General features: G+C 37.8%; 1 protein-coding gene across 1 annotated transcript; it reads left to right on the forward strand.

Annotated features, from left to right (window-relative positions):
* Positions 1–9076: 9076 nt before the first annotated feature.
* Positions 9077–12784, forward strand: LOC131677438 (wolframin). The gene is made up of 4 exons (XM_058957266.1): positions 9077–9293; positions 9415–10871; positions 10933–11633; positions 12069–12784. The coding sequence occupies exons 1-4, from the start codon at positions 9215–9217 to the stop codon at positions 12529–12531; spliced, it is 2700 nt and encodes an 899-aa protein (XP_058813249.1). The 5' UTR covers positions 9077–9214; the 3' UTR covers positions 12532–12784.
* The last annotated feature ends 4442 nt before the right edge of the window (positions 12785–17226 follow it).

A 17226-nucleotide genomic window follows, 5' to 3' on the forward strand; every position in this document is an offset into this window, starting at 1 on the left:
TAAAAAAACCTGTCCACCCCTAATTTTAAAGATGTATATGTGTAGCATTATGTCTACTACAGACACTTTATACATAGAATGGCGAAGTGTCGAAAATTGCAGCCAAACGGACTGTCAAAAAAAATAAAGGGTTGTGTACAGGACACGACCACGGTGACATTAAAAATGTAGCCCTTTTCAAGAGCGTGCAAATGAATTTTATCTATCACACATATCACCTCACGTTCTTGCTCACTCGCCTGTTTTCATATGTTACAATTTGCTATATACCATCCCCATTAAAACATAATTTATTGAAGGTCTTTTAACGGTAATCTATTAATTAATCAAGTATCTCACTAGGTGATTGGCATTATTTGGCTGATCCATCTAGTAAAAATAGGCTGGTCTGTCCAGAAAATATATTCAAAAGAAAAATTTCTATTTAGAACTGTGATGAGGAAACCCACGCCCGCCAACGGAAATATACAGATTCTCCATGAAATATGAAATTTCATTTTCCATTTAAATTTTCAATAATGTACCAATGAACTTAAGTAAACAATCTTAAGGTGAAGTATTTCTTGATCGATTAGTGATGGAAAAAATGAAATTATTTGATAAATTACATTGTTATATAACGTTCGCACTACCAGTTAAAACGGGTTTTATGCTATCTTGGTGACATTTTTCTTGTTGCTAATTATTATAACATGTTATAACTCTGTAGTGTAAACATTGTATTACTAAACCAATTCTGCGTTTTATGTTATATAGGTGTTTTATGTTGTAATAGGACTGACATAATTATATCTTCAGTACAGCGGTTTGTTTCATAATTTAAAACAGATTTATTTTAAAATTTAAATTAGTATACCCAACCGTTCTATTTGTTGTATACTTTAAAATTTAGAACTGTGTTTTAAATACATAGGGCAGGACAGATACTCTGACTGAATAAACTGGGAAAACAATTTGAAGTACAGTAACGCTTAAGACATGGCTTGAATTTTAATCGAAAAAGAACACCCGCTTAAGTTTGGACAGAGAATGCGCAAAATTCGCAAACCTAAAAGCGGACCCTACACGAGCAGGACTAATTATTGATCAATATATTGATCATGTAAGGACACTATGAAAATATTGATTCTATAGAATTCAAATGGGATTGATGGATTGAAGTAGTCTTGTCAATATTTTTATTGACAATATTCTTGTCTCGTGTAGGGTCCGCTAAAAAGCAGTTTTTTTTCCACACCGTATGTCAGATCTTCATAAAAATTAATCAGCGTATGTAGAATGTTGTTACAGTACTGCTGATTGATTTTTATGAAGATCTGACATACGGTGTGGAAAAAACTGCTTTTTTCGTTTGCGAATTTTACCCTTTCTCTGTCCAACTTTAAACTGCTGCTGGGACGGAAAGTTCTGTTTTAAAATTTTCCGTTGTGTGCAGTACGAAACAAAAGTGTTTGAAATTAGAAAACAAAAAGTTCTCCTGGGAATTTGATTGTTTCCGATGCAATTACACTCAGGTTTTTTAACGCAGGGGATACAGGCCGCGTAAATTTCAAAATCTGCGTAAAAAAATACGGCGCAAAAAAAACGCGTGAAAACCTGAGTGTACTCTCCTATATAAAATACTACGCTGCTGAACAGTGCAATTACAACAGAAGCACGTTGTCAGATGCCTTACTAATAAAAAACATACAACCGAAATATATATCACATATAACCGAAATATGAAACATGAAAACCAATAGGCTCTTTACCCTACGCAGCTGCAAAGCGCCGTAAACATGGATTAACAAGTTACAACGCACACGCATGCATAAAAATAAATTTATTTCTTCGCATCCTGCCGTATTGAATTAAATCCAAACCACCCCACCCACCCACTTTGCAAATCATTCTGTGACACCGTGCTGGTACCCGAAAAATCCGCACACCGCCACCGCTGCCGAAAATGCATAGCGTCTACCGCTTATTGTAGTGCCCAGACGTTGCAGCCATGATCTTACCCGTTCGACATAAGAACAAAAACTGATTCAAACGTGTACGCGTCACCTCTATTTATAAACTAACCGTATATGGTTTAGTCACTTAGGTGCGAGTGTGTGCAAATGCCAACGTTGCCGAAAATCGATAGCGCTTATTGCGTCGCCCGGAGACGATGTTGCTCGTATGGGGTATTAGCAACAACTGATTTAAACGGACATGCGTCGCTTCTATTTATGACTTTTCGTGTTTGATTGAGTTACGAAGGTGCCCTCTAATGACGGCTGTGTCTGAGAAATCTGCCTCACGAATGGTAATTTTCCCGTTTTTCGTGAACTTTTTAATTTTACCAATTTCCAAAAGTCTACTTTTATTGGGGAGATATTAAATTATTACCAATATTTAAGTTAGGTGTTTCTGAATCGGTTCGTGTACGAATGATTAAAATCCATCTACTAATATCGGAGTTATAAGCGTGTAAACCTTACATAGTTTCGTTACATGGGAAATAGTTTAGATTTTAGAATGACACCTAGCCCAAGATAGTGGAGTAAGACATTTTTAATGTCAAAAGGGCAGCCAAAACCCTCATTGAGAGGGGAAGTTCAAGAGCAAGCCCATCCCGCATAAACCATATGCCAACCATTGAATCAAACGTTGAAAAACCATTTTCAATATGGTTCGTTCAACAATAGATTAACCATTGCCTGGTATAATATCGAACATAACCAGTGTCGTTTTTCCATACTCGACCATACAAACAACGGGTCGTTAAGAACAGTCACCATACCAAAATATGCAGTTTTCCATATACATTTTGACAACATACCATTCAAGAACTATACAGATTATGGGGGCATGCATATTTTAGATCGAGCGATGTATAAAATATTTGGCGCAGAAAAAAATGTCTTCCCTTTCACATTTCAATTCTATCGATTGATGAAATTTCACTTTGTTACACGCAATCTTCTGATGAGAGATGGTTGAGACTAACTTGACTATCGCTTTATCCAACTGAGCTATCGCCGTAATATTGCAAGATGAGGATTTTTGATCATGTTAAGCTACAGGTTTTTGGAGCAGCGTGAACCTCGGCGTGAACAGATATGCGAATAACAAAAACCACCAGAGCAATAGTACAATGTAGTATACAAATCTCCAATATAGGATACACGGAAAGTATTGGAAATGGTAACTAAAATGAGTATGGTAGTATAATAGTTGAATTATAATGGTGGAATGTATCAGTAGTATTCCCAATATGGTGAATATTATATGAATTGTTAGGAAATGGTTCCGAAGATTTCTGGAATGGTATTTATTTATACGGGATGCAAAGCTTTATGGGAGCTGCCGTGATGCCAGTTTACACTCATGGTTACTAGTTTTACTGTTTTTCTCTCCGCAAGTCTGTGGTATAAAGTGTCTGTGATGTCTACTGTTTGATTTTGACATTTGCTCTTCAGTTGTGAAAATGACATCGAAGGAAGAGCAGCAACGGAGCAAAGCACGCCAAGTTGGCGAAATCGTTGAATGTGGCCAAATAGACTATCTCTAAGGTAATAAAAGTGTTCGGAAAACGCTCGTCGACAGTCAGGAAGACTGGATCGAGAAAAGCCGAAGGCTTCAAAAAAGAAGAAAAGAGTGACCAGCTGCTTCAAGCGAAACTCCACCTCTTCGTTCTAGATGTCGCAAGCAAGGTGGGAGCGTCGTCTACAATAGTGCATCGATTAAAAAACGAGCCAGACTGTCGACTTACAGGAAGTTGGTGATTCTAAATCGTAATCATAAGCAAAACATGTCGGTCAGAGAACGATCGCGGAAGTTGTACATGACGCTGCCTGTGGTGGGTCCAGGGGGAGGGTCCTGGGGGTGAACACTACAACTATGTCACGGCTGATTTTAAATGACTTCCTGGACAGGAATATTATACGCCGACTGGAAGGGGAAGATTTTCAAACAATAAACTGTTGAAGTCGACAATGAAATAGCTCGTGTGGCAGCCCGCATAAATCTGTACCATATGCCAACCATTGAATCAAACGTTGGAAAACCATTTTCAATATGGTTCGTTCAACTATAGATTAACCATTACCTAGTATAATATCGAACATAACCATACGGTCGTTTTTCCATACTCGACCATGAGAACAACGGGTCGTTAAGAACAGTCACCATACCAAAATATGCGGTTTTCCATATACATTTGGACAACATACCATTCAAGAACTATACAGATTATGGTGACCTGTATATTTTGATCTAGCGGTGCATAAAATGTTAGGTGTAGAAAAAAATGTCTTCCCTTTCACATTTCAATTCTATCGATAGATGAAATTTTATTTTGTTACTCGCCATCTTCTGATGAGACGCTTCGTTGACACTAAGTGGACTGTCGCTTTGTTCAACTGAGCTATCGCCGCAATATTGCAAGACGAGGATTTTTGATCATGTTAAGGTTCAAGTTACCTTTTTTTGAGCATGTATTAGTTTTGAACGCTGGGTAGTATGGGTAGGAAAAATTGTGTTCAGCTTTGCCACCGGATTATACATTTAAACCTTTTCAAAACTCTAAAAGAAGAATATCAGCCGATTTATCAGATCACAACGATTCAAATCATACAAAATAGCTGCTGGAAAAACTATCGGTTTCGCTAAATGGTGCTTTTGAAAAAGTGGCTGTGATTTTTTGTCACACTACCACACCGTGCTGGGGCATGCAACACAACAGCGCAATGAAAAAACCACAGCCACATTTTCAAAAGCACCATTCAGCTAAGCCGATGGCTTTTCCGGCAGGTATTTTGCATGAATTGAATCGTGATGATCTAATAAATCGACTGATATTCTTCTTTTAGAGTTTTGAAAAGATTTAAATGGATAATCTGGTGGCAAAGCTGAGCACAATTTTCCTTACGCACACTACCAAGCCTTCAGGTAACTTGAGCCGTAAGCTACAGGTTTTTTGAGCAGCGTAAACAGATACACTCAGGTTTTTTTACACGGGGAATACAGGCCGCGTAAATGAAAACCGTTTAAATTTCAAAATCCGCGTAAATGAAAACCGCGTAAATTTCAAAATCCGCGTAAATGAAAACTTCGTAAATTTCAACATCCGTGTAAATTTCAAAATCCGCGTAAATGAAAACCGCGTGAATTTCAAAATCCGCGTAAATGAAAACCGCGTAAATTTCAAAATCCACGTAAATGAAGACCGTGTAAATTTAAGAATCCGCGTTAATGGGAACCTCGTTAATAGATACCGCGTAAACTAAAAAATCCGCGTAAATTTCAAAAACCGCATAAATTTCAAAATCCGCGTAAATGCAAAGTTCGTAAATTTCAACATCCGCGTAAATGAAGACCGTGTAAATTTAAGAATCCGCGTTAATGGGAACCTCGTTAATGGATACCGCGTAAATTAAAAAAACGGGTAAATAAAAAGCGCGTAAATTTCAAAATCCGCGTAAATGAAAACCGCGTAAATTCAAAATCCGCGTAAAAATACCGCGCAAAAAACGCGTAAAAAAACCTGAGTGTATACGAATAACAAAGACCACCAAAGCAATATTAAACCTCTGACACAAAAGTACAATGTAGTATACAAATCTTCAATATAGGATACTAGCTAATACCCATCGCGCGTTGCTGTGACTTTCAACGAAATAGGAGGAAAACACAATTTGTTCCAAAGCGCCATCTGGCGGGCAGATAATCTCCAACTAATAGCACACAAACACGCCCCATATCAAACAAATGTATAAATTTTTACGGAAATTTTACGGAAACGGCTTAACGTTTGGTAGTCTATAAATCATATACATACAAACTTTGACTTTTATATATATAGACGTGGAAGATATTTGAAATGCTTACTAAATGAGCATGGTGGAATAATAGTTGAATTATAATGGTGGAATGTATCAATAGTATTCCCAATATCGTGAGTATTACAGTAAAGACCCGTTTTTATCAGCCCCTTGGTGAATCTTAGGCTGATAAAACCGGGACATTGATTAAATCGGGATATATATTTTTCTTTCTTTTTAATAAACCGAAGCTCTTCAAATATTATTCTTTAGTCCCTAGAACTTTCCTGATTATTTAGCTTAAACTTCCCTTAAGGGGGTCTGCCAGCGCAAAATAAAAAAAAATAGAAAAAAATCATATTTCGGATCTCTAAGATAAGAAAAATATTCTCAAGAAAGGATTTGCTCGAATTCAGGTTAGGTCGTCTGCTAGAGCCCATCAAACTACCAACTACCAATTTTCATAGGAAGCTGATAAAATCGGCGTAGCTAAAACCGTGGGCTGATAAAATCGAGTCTTCACTGTATATGAATAGTTTGGAAATGGCTCCGAAGATTTCTGGAATGGTATTTATTTATACGAGTATACACCACTTGCTGCTTAACGTGTGGTTAAGACGAAAGCTTGGACCTGACTGACGATTCATTTTCCGGTTGGAAATACTGTGAAAGAGTGGCTATTGGCTCTCAAACGTGAAACTTTTTCGCTCGATGCGCCAACTAGATTTCATGTTTGGTACTAGTCAAATGATGATGAAAACATTTTCTTGCATTGATAATATAGGATGGTTGTTCTATTTTAATTGTTTTAAAATAAATATCACATAGTTTCACAAAAAGCTTGATTACAGGTGATAAGAAAACACTTTTTCTTTCGTTTGACACCAAAACATTCAGTTGAACTCAATATTTTATTGCGAATTATTGAGATCCGGTATTATTTTCGTAATGTTGAGGTTAGGTTGATTGTTTTAGATATGGAAAATGTTTATCTAGAAATTGGATTTATCAGTAGATAACCTCGACTGCCAACAACTGCTCTCTTTAATCCACTGATTTTTGCCCACCATCGTGTTTTCTATCGAAATTTCAATCTCTGAATTTCATTTTAGTATAAATTGAAACCGGAAGAACAAATGTGAGTGAAGTAACAAGAAATTTACCATCTGGATATTTTTCAGAGGTAGGAAACATATTTTCTTCATCAATATTACTTTTCATTAGAAGAAATAACATTTAATTATAATATTGATTGACTTTAAAAAAATCAGAGTTTACTTTCCAATGTGTTTTGACAGCTGAAAATAAACACATCATCATTGCACTTTCGTGCCATCTTGCAGTCTACATCCTGCTTTAGATCGCGAATCTGTTCGCTACCCGAATAGAAATGTACAGTAAGGGGCCATGCATAAATGACGTAGCATTTTGGGGGGTAGGGAGGGTATACCAAATTTGTGACGAAGTGTGACGAGGGGGAGGGTAGGGTCAGAAGTTGTGCGACGTAGCTTTAAGTTTAAAACCCATTGTTTAGAGAAAACAATTTAATGATCATCCATTCCCAAGAGAAATAAATTTAAATTCAAACGTTACTTTTGATGCGGTTTTTTTCATGAGGTAAATTTTACGATTCGCGGAATTGCAAGTTCGCGAAAATACAAAAAGATTTTGTATGCGGATTTAACTTGCTACATTAGTTAGCTAATGTTGCTAATTAGTGGACTTAGTTTGAAAGCTGAATTAAATTTTCACTTCGGATTCAACCAAACAAAATTTAGTAATTTAGATGAACGTATGCTTCTTACAATCTTTGGCGGCTGCACGATTGTGAACTGAGAGAACTTCTCTTCATGCTCCCTTTGACTTATAAAATTCAGAACAAAACTATCAACACTATATTTGTCATGAAATGGGCTTATTTTGCACGCAATTTGCTGTTATAATGAAAATGTTGATAAAAGTCGTCAACATTTTGAAAGGACATGTATTTAAAATAATTGAAAAACATATGTAATTTTTTTTCATCTCCCGGGCGCTTTGCATGGGACGAGGGGGAGGGGGTAGGTAAATGCTACGTTATTTACGAGGAGGAGGTTAGAATTTTGTGACCAAATGCTACGTGGGGGGAGGGAGGGGTCAAAAATTGCCGAAAAAAAGCTACGTCATTTGTGCACGGCCCCTAACAAAACCATGACTTTCGCTGTGACAGTACAGTAATTTTACAATAATTTACAGTAAGTTTTAGTGTTATGCTACAATACAAAAACAATGAACGTTAACGTTTTTACAGTAAATTTCAATGTAAAATAGACTTTTACAGTGAAAAAGGGGGGTGGTTATGTATCTTAACATTAAAAAAATCAATTTTTCTCCATCCAGCTTTTTACGTTCCATAATGGTGGTCTAAATTGCTCAGTTCGTAATACGTTTAATGGCCCTTTTTGACAATAATTTTTTACGCCAGCTTGACAGCAACGCCCAGTTGAAGATATCGGGCGTCCATTGAATAATCATCCAACGCATTGGGCTAACGCAGGATAACTTAATCTCACTGGGCGGTTGACGTAAACGATTATTGTCAAAAAAGGGCCATTAAACGTATTACGAATTGAACAATTTAGACCGCCATTATGGCACGTAAAAAGCTGGATACATTTTTTTCTCGAAAACAGTAAAATTTAATGTGAATGCACTGTATCAGTTTTTTGCTGAACAGTGAAATTTATTGGTACATGAAATTTTATTGTAAATCTACTGTGAGAACTTGGCATCGAACAATGTTGAAACAGTAATAACTATAATATTTATTGTTTTATGATTGTTTGTAGGGTAAATGTTATTGTAAAATTCTATCCGGGTAGTTCTGTATCTCAGAGATGCCAGATACTTTTTTCAAATGTCCGCAATAATAATTTTAAAAGTCTGGGAAGAACAAAAAATGTCAGAAAAGCTAGTGTAACCAAAAGTCTTTATATTCAAAAATCTGTAAATATCTGCAACCAAACAAAAAAATCTGCAACCAAACAAAAAAATCTGCAAATATCTGCGTCATCGAAAAAATCTGCAGCTAAAATTAAAAGTCTGCGAATTTGCAGATATGTCTGCAAATCTGGCATCTCTGCTGTATCTACTATTTCGTAGTTGGCCGAATGTGCCGACGAAATCCGAATTAATTCGGTGAGAAAAACGAAGATTTTTTATGAGATGGTGTAGTGCGCTATAAAAAAAGAAAATGTTTCCACCTTTCTTTCGCCGTCATGCACCGGAATGTTTTCATCCACAGGGTTTTGCATCGGGGTTTGAAAACATTAGCCAATGTCAAAAATACGTTTAAAACGTTTGTGTTCTCGCAACAGCAGCTGGAGTTTTTCAGTTTTATTTCAAATTCTTCTGAACGACAGAAATTGTGTAGCGGTTAACTGAAAATGGCCAGCTGGGCTAATCGTCCTCCAATTGCAGACGGCTCTAATACTCCTTCCGGCAGAAAGAAATGGAACCTGGAGGGTAAGTATACGCGTTCCTATTATAGACCTATTGTTGATCGTTTGAATGATGATCTCATACAGCATTTTTGATTTTCTACCAAAACAAAAACTAACAGTGTGATTATACTTTTATATTACAGATAAAAAATCTCTGCGTAACTTAAAGTACCACTTTGCGGAGGATGGCTGCTCGGAGGTACAATACACTCTGGCCAAACAGCTCCTGGAGGAGAATGTTGAGGCGGATCCGCCGCATAATCATGCCCAGGGTGTACACTGGTTGTTACGGGCTGCCCAGCAAGGTCACGAACAGGCCATAGCAATGTTAAACGAGTGCTATCAGTCTGGGCGGGGCATCAACGAGGCAAACGAAGAGGACGTGCGAACCTGTTTAGCAATGAGTGCCGGCGAAAGGTCTGCCAGAAGAGCGGCGCAGGAGTTGTTCGCGTCGCTGTCCAATGGTGAGGAGTATGTAACAGCTGCTCAGCTGGAAAAACGAATGAGGGAGATTTATAAGCTGGATAAAAAGAAAAAAAGGACCCGACCCGATGGTGCTGAAGCTGGCGAAATTAGGATGGAAGCTAGTCCAGAAAGAAATGGATCGCCCAACGCGAATAGATTGAATCGAAGATCTGGACAATTTCAGCAGATGAATCACATTTCGGAAGCTAATCTTCTGTCGGCAGCTGTCAATTACTCTAACGGAAGATTGCCGTTTGTGAGCAATGCTATGACTTTATCCATTCCCAATCCTCAGAGTTTAGATCACGTACCTTGTTTTCACAGACCATTTTTCCATCCCATAATGTTTTTTTCGTTACTCTATCACCGGCTTCTAACTATGATAGCTTCGTTCCCCGGTTCGGGGATATCAGGATTCCAAATGATCCTAGTGTTGCTTGCCTACTCGCTATTTGCCAGCGATAACCTCTTTACCTTAGTTCCGATTGGAGCATACTACGTGAGCCTAATTGTAATGGTTCTCTGCAGTTTCAAAATGCTAAAAAGCAAGCACGAGTTTATCGATTTCCGAATGTGGTCCGGATTATTTCTTCGATACGGCGATGAACATCTCAATACTGATGATTCCGAAAATCAGTATCTGCGGAACAATCTGCGGCCATATCTGTATTTTTTCGTAGCATTCTTTATAAACGTCATGCTCCATCCCAACATCAACGATCAATGGTTGCCTTTTTCGGAAATTACGGTGGTAGCTTTCGTGCTTACATTTATCACAATGTTTGCATTTATGTACACTTCATCGGATCCCTTTCCGGACTCTATGATCCTTTTCTCATTTGGTTTGAATGTGTTAGCCAAATATCCGTACGAGATGGACTCAGTCGTCACAACCGGATGGCGTTTTCTGGATCTGAAAGTGCCTGCATTTTCCACCTTCGTCATCGGCAATGGAATTGAGTTCTGCCTGAACTGCCGTGCTCTACTGTATCTTATTATACCGGTGTTTTTTATGTTAATTTCCCGAAGACGCAACTGGCGGGGAGTCTATCAGTATCTTATTCCTCATTGCGTGACACTGGCTTGGTTGCAAATCTGCATCATCAGCTCGCAATCGGCAACCATGTTTGGACTGGTAATTTGTTTTTTTTACTATTAAATGATTTTAACTAATCGAGGATTTTTGCTATTTTTAGGTACGCGGCGCACTCGGTCTTTCCGGACTATTGCTTTTTCTCCCTCTGTTTGGTATTGTGACCTTGTTAATTCCTGTATTCGCTACAATTGAATGGCTTTCGCTAACCGATTCCACCGTTCGACTGTGGTCCTCCATCAGTGCCGCCATAATTGCCATTCTGATCTCATTCTACATGGCCGCATCTCGCCGTACAGAAAAGTACATCACAATTCTCCAGATATCTATTTGTCTGATTGCAACCATCTTTTTGACGTTGCCTCACATGATGTCCAATTTCGAAACCCTGCATACATCGGAGGCAGCCGGACTGTACGATTCGAGCACTGTCTCGTCGCAATCCAAGAATCAACCAATGCCACCCAATAGCCTTAGTTGGGAGTCGTATCATAAATTTTGTCATCAGCCTGCCTGGGATCGATTAGGTAATAAAATTCGTACTCAGCTGAGATGTGCCCATCTGGATGGGACGACTGTTCGCTGGGAGGGAAGCGTGATTGATTTGGAAATCGCCAGCCGACGGAACTTGCGAGCAGAATTTATACATAGCTATTTGCCCAGGTTGCTAGCGGATCGGATTGCGTGTTTCTACGGGGAAAGAGTGGAACCAGCCTGTGGACCGACAGAGGAACAGCAGCACTGCGAGGAGATGAAGAATTTCATGCAGCAGCAAGTGCGTTGTCATCTGGACAAGTGGAACACGTGAGTAATTTGATTATTTAGATCCACCATGGTTTTTTTCTGATCCAATTCTCATCAATCCCAGTAAAGTTTAGCCGGATTTCAGTTACAATCGGAATACTAACTAGAATCAGTCAGAATTCCGATTTATTTTTCGGTTGGATTTACTTGGATGTTTTGTGTTTGTTTTTGAATTTCACGTTCGAATCTTCGCTAAACTACATGCAGCATCGCATTGACTCCCACAAAACCTTCCGGTCTGTAATTTTTATTCTTGTTATTCACAAGTTATATTTTTTCCAATTTAGAAATGGATAATCATTGCGCTAATTCCTTGACCCGAATATATAGCTAACAGGTTACCGAATAACAAATTACAATTAACACGCTTTCATCAAAAATTCTTCTCAAATGTTTTAATTGAACATAAGTCTGATTCGATTCTTGATTTTGCAGGTACGAATACGAAATCAAGGTACGCATGCCTTCGCTGGGACTACTTGCGAAACCGGTCGAAGTGACGCTGCGAGCCCAGCACGCGTTTGGTAATTTTACCCAGAATTTAAACAACAGCGATCGCATTTGGTTCATCGGTATTCTGCGCAACTTTTTGACCTCCGGTGCTGGTGCCACGGCGGCAACACATACGGATCATTCTGGCAGTGAATTCGATGATATGCATCTAGATCTGGGAGGAATAACCGCCGGTGAACGTTCGGATCGCAGCAATATGCGCCTGGGACGGAAGAACCCGTTGGTTGAGCTGCGCTCGGTTGGTTGTATCCGATGCCAGAATAGCGAACTGACTTCGATTCATGTCTCCGATGGATTGAAGGTAAACGCTCGGATGCGAGATTTGCTGCGAGGGATAAAATATCTGCTAAATGTGATATTCAATCCGCTGGTGATCTTCAAGTAGAGAATTTCCAGTCATTTGGTTTAGTTTTAAATATTTATATCTATCGTACTGAAGAATCTTATACTTTGATGTTTGATTGCGTGTATTTTGTGTGTTGCCAGTTAATTTAATGTTTGAGCAGGTTGCATTTAATGAATGAGAGAATTTTGAGTAACTATCAGAAGAAATAAAGCTGTGCACACTTGTGTTTTATTTTTTCTGACAAATATATCTATTGTTTAATGTAAATATAAATCACAACATATAAGTAAAATGATTTTTTTTGTAACTAGGCTTTGAATTAAACGATGACAGTCAAAAATGAATAGTTGTAAGAGACACAATCTGAATGTTCCGACCCCTTTTAAAACTTCAAATTCAGCCTTACGCTGTATTACGGGTCTATGCTCATTGTCAAAATGGGTACACAAATTACAGCAGTGTCCCTACAACAATTTTATCATTTGCTTTGCTTACAATAATATTAAAAATGGATCCAGACTTTGTAATTTTGCTTAATTCATGCAAATTTCCCGCAGATCATTGCTTCATTAGGATATCAACGATAATGACATCTCAACATGATCCATCTCCAATTCCGGAGTAGCTATGCAATTTCCAATTAGGAAAAAACCGTTATTTGGAAGAATCTGGGACATATATACTAATATGCGTGGTATTTCCTAATTTGTGTGATAACTCATTTTTGCTGACTAAGAATTATGCAAGCTCAATGTTTTATATGAAAATTTGACTGATTTAATATTTTTTCGTGCACAACTTTGCATGTTACGCGGTAGGTAAATTTTCAATTTCGACCGCTTTTATTCAGTGTTAGTTTTGAGATAAGTGAGCAGGTTAAACAAGGATTAGGTACGGGAGAGAAAATATTTAGGGTTACCGTTACCCTACCTAATTCATCTTAGCACCTCCATTCATCCCACCCATATGAACACATTAGTTAGAGCAGTATCTGCTATATCTATTCGACGCATTAGCTCAAGTGGCAGGGTGAATAAGGGTGCGTTGTGCTCGAATTTTCGCCTGGCTCTAACGCGAGTATTTTACATTTTCCAAGCCAAATTTTTTTATTGATCTGCTTCTTAAAGCAGACCATACACGAGCAGAAATATTGACAATAAACCAATTATTGATCAATATATTGATCGTGTAACATTATGAAAATATTGATTCTGTAAAATTCAAACGTTGGTTGACGGATTGAAGCAGTCTTGTAAATATTTTTACTGACAATATTCCTGTCTCGTGTAGGGTCCGCTTAAGAAGAGATGTTGATACCTATATTTAAGCGCAATCCAATCAGTGTAAGCCGAGATAACATCGGAATAATGTGGCATCGTGACTAATGATATGAATAAGAGCACGTCTCCTCTACAACTTTATGCTGAAGCATAAAAAAAATAAAAAAGGAGTCTGGTTCGTGCTGTGAATACTACCCTCTACACCTACCGGGAAAAGTCCCCGAAAGACTTCTTCTCTTTCGAAGAGATTGGGGGCGCCCCTACCGGGAAAAGTCCCTGAAAAGACTTCTCTGTCGAAGGATTGGGGGGGGGCACTTACCGAAAAGTTCGAAGATTAGTGGTGGTGGTGTATTAGCTTGATTGGCGGTTTGTTTAGTAGTTGGGTTTTGTAGGATTTTTCTGACGATTAAGGATGTCAATCCTCATTCACATGCACTTCAGACTCCCTCGTAGCAAGGGTTTCTCAATAGAATATATAAACTATAGGTATAGTCGAAATGGATCTATCGATGTATAAATGTCATATTCTTTAGCATAATTTCTAGCAAATTTATTGAAAAGTCCATGCAAATAAGAGGCTCTGTTTACCTATGACACATAGCTTAACATGACCAAAAATCCTTGTCTTACAGTATTACGGCGATAGCTCAGTTGGATAAAGCGACAATCCAATTAGTCTCAACCAAGCTCTCATCATAAGATTGCGAGTAACAAAATGAAATTTTATCAACCGATAGAATTGAAAAGGGAAGACTTTTTCTGCGCCAAATATTTTATACATCGCTAGATCTAAAATATGCATACCACCAATCTGTATAGTTCTTGAATATACCATTCAAAATGTATATGGAAAATCGCATATTTTGGTATGGTGACCCGTTGTTTGTATGGTCGAGCATGAAAAAACGACACTGGTTATGTATAAACTTAGGCAATGGTTAATCTATTGTTGAACGAACCCATATTGAAAATGATTTTTCAACGTTTGATTCAATAGTTGGCATATGGCTGCATCTCAGCATTGCCATCGATCTGCTTTAGTCGGTGATGTAAAATAGACCATCCCATATAGAATATATCAGCGTTGCGAACAGTCTAAAACTTTGGATGGTGAAACAAAAAATCCTTCTTTCACATGTTCAATTCTATCGATTGATGAAGTTTTTTTTTTGCGCACAATCGTCTAAGGAAAGCCTCGGTGACTCAAGCCATATTCTCTCGCAACCCGGAACGCAAACTGAAAAAAACGTGTCTACTGTACGGGGTTGTAGGTATCTCTCTAATGCACTTCAGTTAGCCATCAAACAAGAACATCGTCCGGAAACGTTTAAACGGGCAATAATATGGCTAAATTAAGCTTTGTTTCATTGTAACTTCAAATTTTGTTTGCTCTAATCAAGTTACTTATATCATACAAAGCATATTTCTTTGTCCTGATACTAGGTGCAAACCGACAGCAATTACAATTACACGCACAAAAATATAGTGATAAACAAGATTCAGGTTTGATTTAATCAATAATCCTGCTTGAAATTACCAACAAATTCATTTGTTGTTCATAAGTTTATCCTAACAAACAGGTTCAAAGAAAAAAAAAAATCTTTAGTAATATTATAACCAAAGGAGAGAACAACTCAAATCAAACAAGATTCTGTTGGTTTTTAACAATGGGAACAGTTCACAGATTTTAAACCTTTTGTTTCGCCACTTTTTTCGGGTTCGAAAAATGCCTAATCCTATTGTGCGGTGTTGGCAATAGAACCCATGTGAGCTGCGATCGATTTACCAACTATCGCTATGCCGGCCCCGAGAGCCAGTTTTTGTCCTACACGCAGAAGAATCAAGCCTTTTTGAAACAACAAAACGTTTAGTTGAAGTTCAAACTGGACGATTGTTTCAAACTATAATGAGCGTTTCTCGAAAGCATGTATTTGGTTTAGTCCATCAAATACTTCTACTAAATTTGTTAGATCGAAATGATCCCTTGGTTGAAAAGCTACAGAAGCTATATTTGATTTCAACTAAATTTGAGTTGTTCTCACTTTGGGTTATTACTAAAGATTTTTTTTGTTTCTTCGAACTTGATTGTTCGGTTAAATTTATCATGAAGAAAATCATTTCAAATGTTAATTATAAAATTTGTTGGTAATTTCAAGCAATAGTATTGATTGAATCAAACCTGAATCTTGTTTGTCACTATATCAAACAGGAAAATTGTTGATTAAAACCACAATTTGTTTATTCTTACTGATTTTTTTCTGCGTTTAACACAGAAGCGTACAGTCGCCGGCGGATTGATTGATGAATCTGTCCCGAAGAGGTGATTGTTACGCATATTGGTTGAGTTCTATTTTTCGATCCAATATTGATTTATATCGTTTTGAGATTGTGTTGTTTTTGCGTATCCAAAATTGCGTTATTTTCTGGGTGTTCTTGGTGGTTGGTTTGGAACAGCCTCTTGGCTACCATATACCAACATATGGTGTTTGGCAGCGGTCTACATATATGGGGCTTTATAGCTATAAATCCCCAAACAAACAATTGGTTTCGGCGTTATGCTCAGTATTCAAGCATTCCAAAGCACGTTTTCGTTACCTTGTACCCAAATGCGGCATTTAATAATCCGATAAAAAATGTTGTTTTGATTTTCATGGCAGTGATGCTGGCTGTACAGTGAGGCCCTCCTTGACAGGGGGCTGGTTTGGAACCATCTGTTTTTCATGCTGTCACAGCTGTCAAATATGAAATATGAGGATTTTCTCCCTATAGAGTTCTATGCAAATCATTTCACACACACTAATTGGGGGTTTGTTTTCCTCCAGCTGTCATATATAAAATTGTCAGCAAATTTGAACATTTGAAATAACTCGCCTAAAGTATTTATAATGGTGTTGAAATGCTCTATGACACTGTAAAACTTATTACGGACACGTACAATACCGGTTGGTCAAGCTCCATGATGAAAATAATCCGACCGAAAAGCTATTTTCGTTGAACACACTAATACAGTTACACATTGTCAAGTACTCTATATATCGAATTTTTTCATGTTTTTTAGGTTGGGACGCCCTACGGAATGTAATCTTCACTTCGGTTTACTGCTTGTAGACGACGAATTGCGACCTGTATCGTGCCCGCAGATGAGGTCGGTTTCAAAACACCTTTTGCTGGAGCTGCCATTTTGGACGCCATTTTTGACACCGCTGCACTCGAAATTTTTAATTTTATAGATGAAACCTTAATAACCATTTTGCAGAATAGCGCACATGTCTAAGTCATTTTACTTCTTCAAAAAAAATATCAAACATTAGGTACTTTTTGCACAATTATGTGAGGACCCCCTTAATAGTTCCAAAATTACACAGCGCTTGGATTCTCGCATAAATGTGTACCATATGCTAAACATATTATAAACCATTTCCAATATGTTTCTTTCAACGATAGAATAACCATT

This window comes from Topomyia yanbarensis, chromosome 1 (assembly GCF_030247195.1).
Source record: "Topomyia yanbarensis strain Yona2022 chromosome 1, ASM3024719v1, whole genome shotgun sequence".
Taxonomy (NCBI): domain Eukaryota; kingdom Metazoa; phylum Arthropoda; class Insecta; order Diptera; family Culicidae; genus Topomyia; species Topomyia yanbarensis.

Coding starts and splice junctions, on each gene's coding strand:
- LOC131677438 (XM_058957266.1), top strand. CDS start 9,215: ATGGCCAGCTGGGCTAATCGTCCTCCAATTGCAGACGGCTCTAATACT. Junction 9,294..9,414: donor AAAGAAATGGAACCTGGAGG/GTAAGTATACGC, acceptor TTTATATTACAG/ATAAAAAATCTCTGCGTAAC. Junction 10,872..10,932: donor CGGCAACCATGTTTGGACTG/GTAATTTGTTTT, acceptor TGCTATTTTTAG/GTACGCGGCGCACTCGGTCT.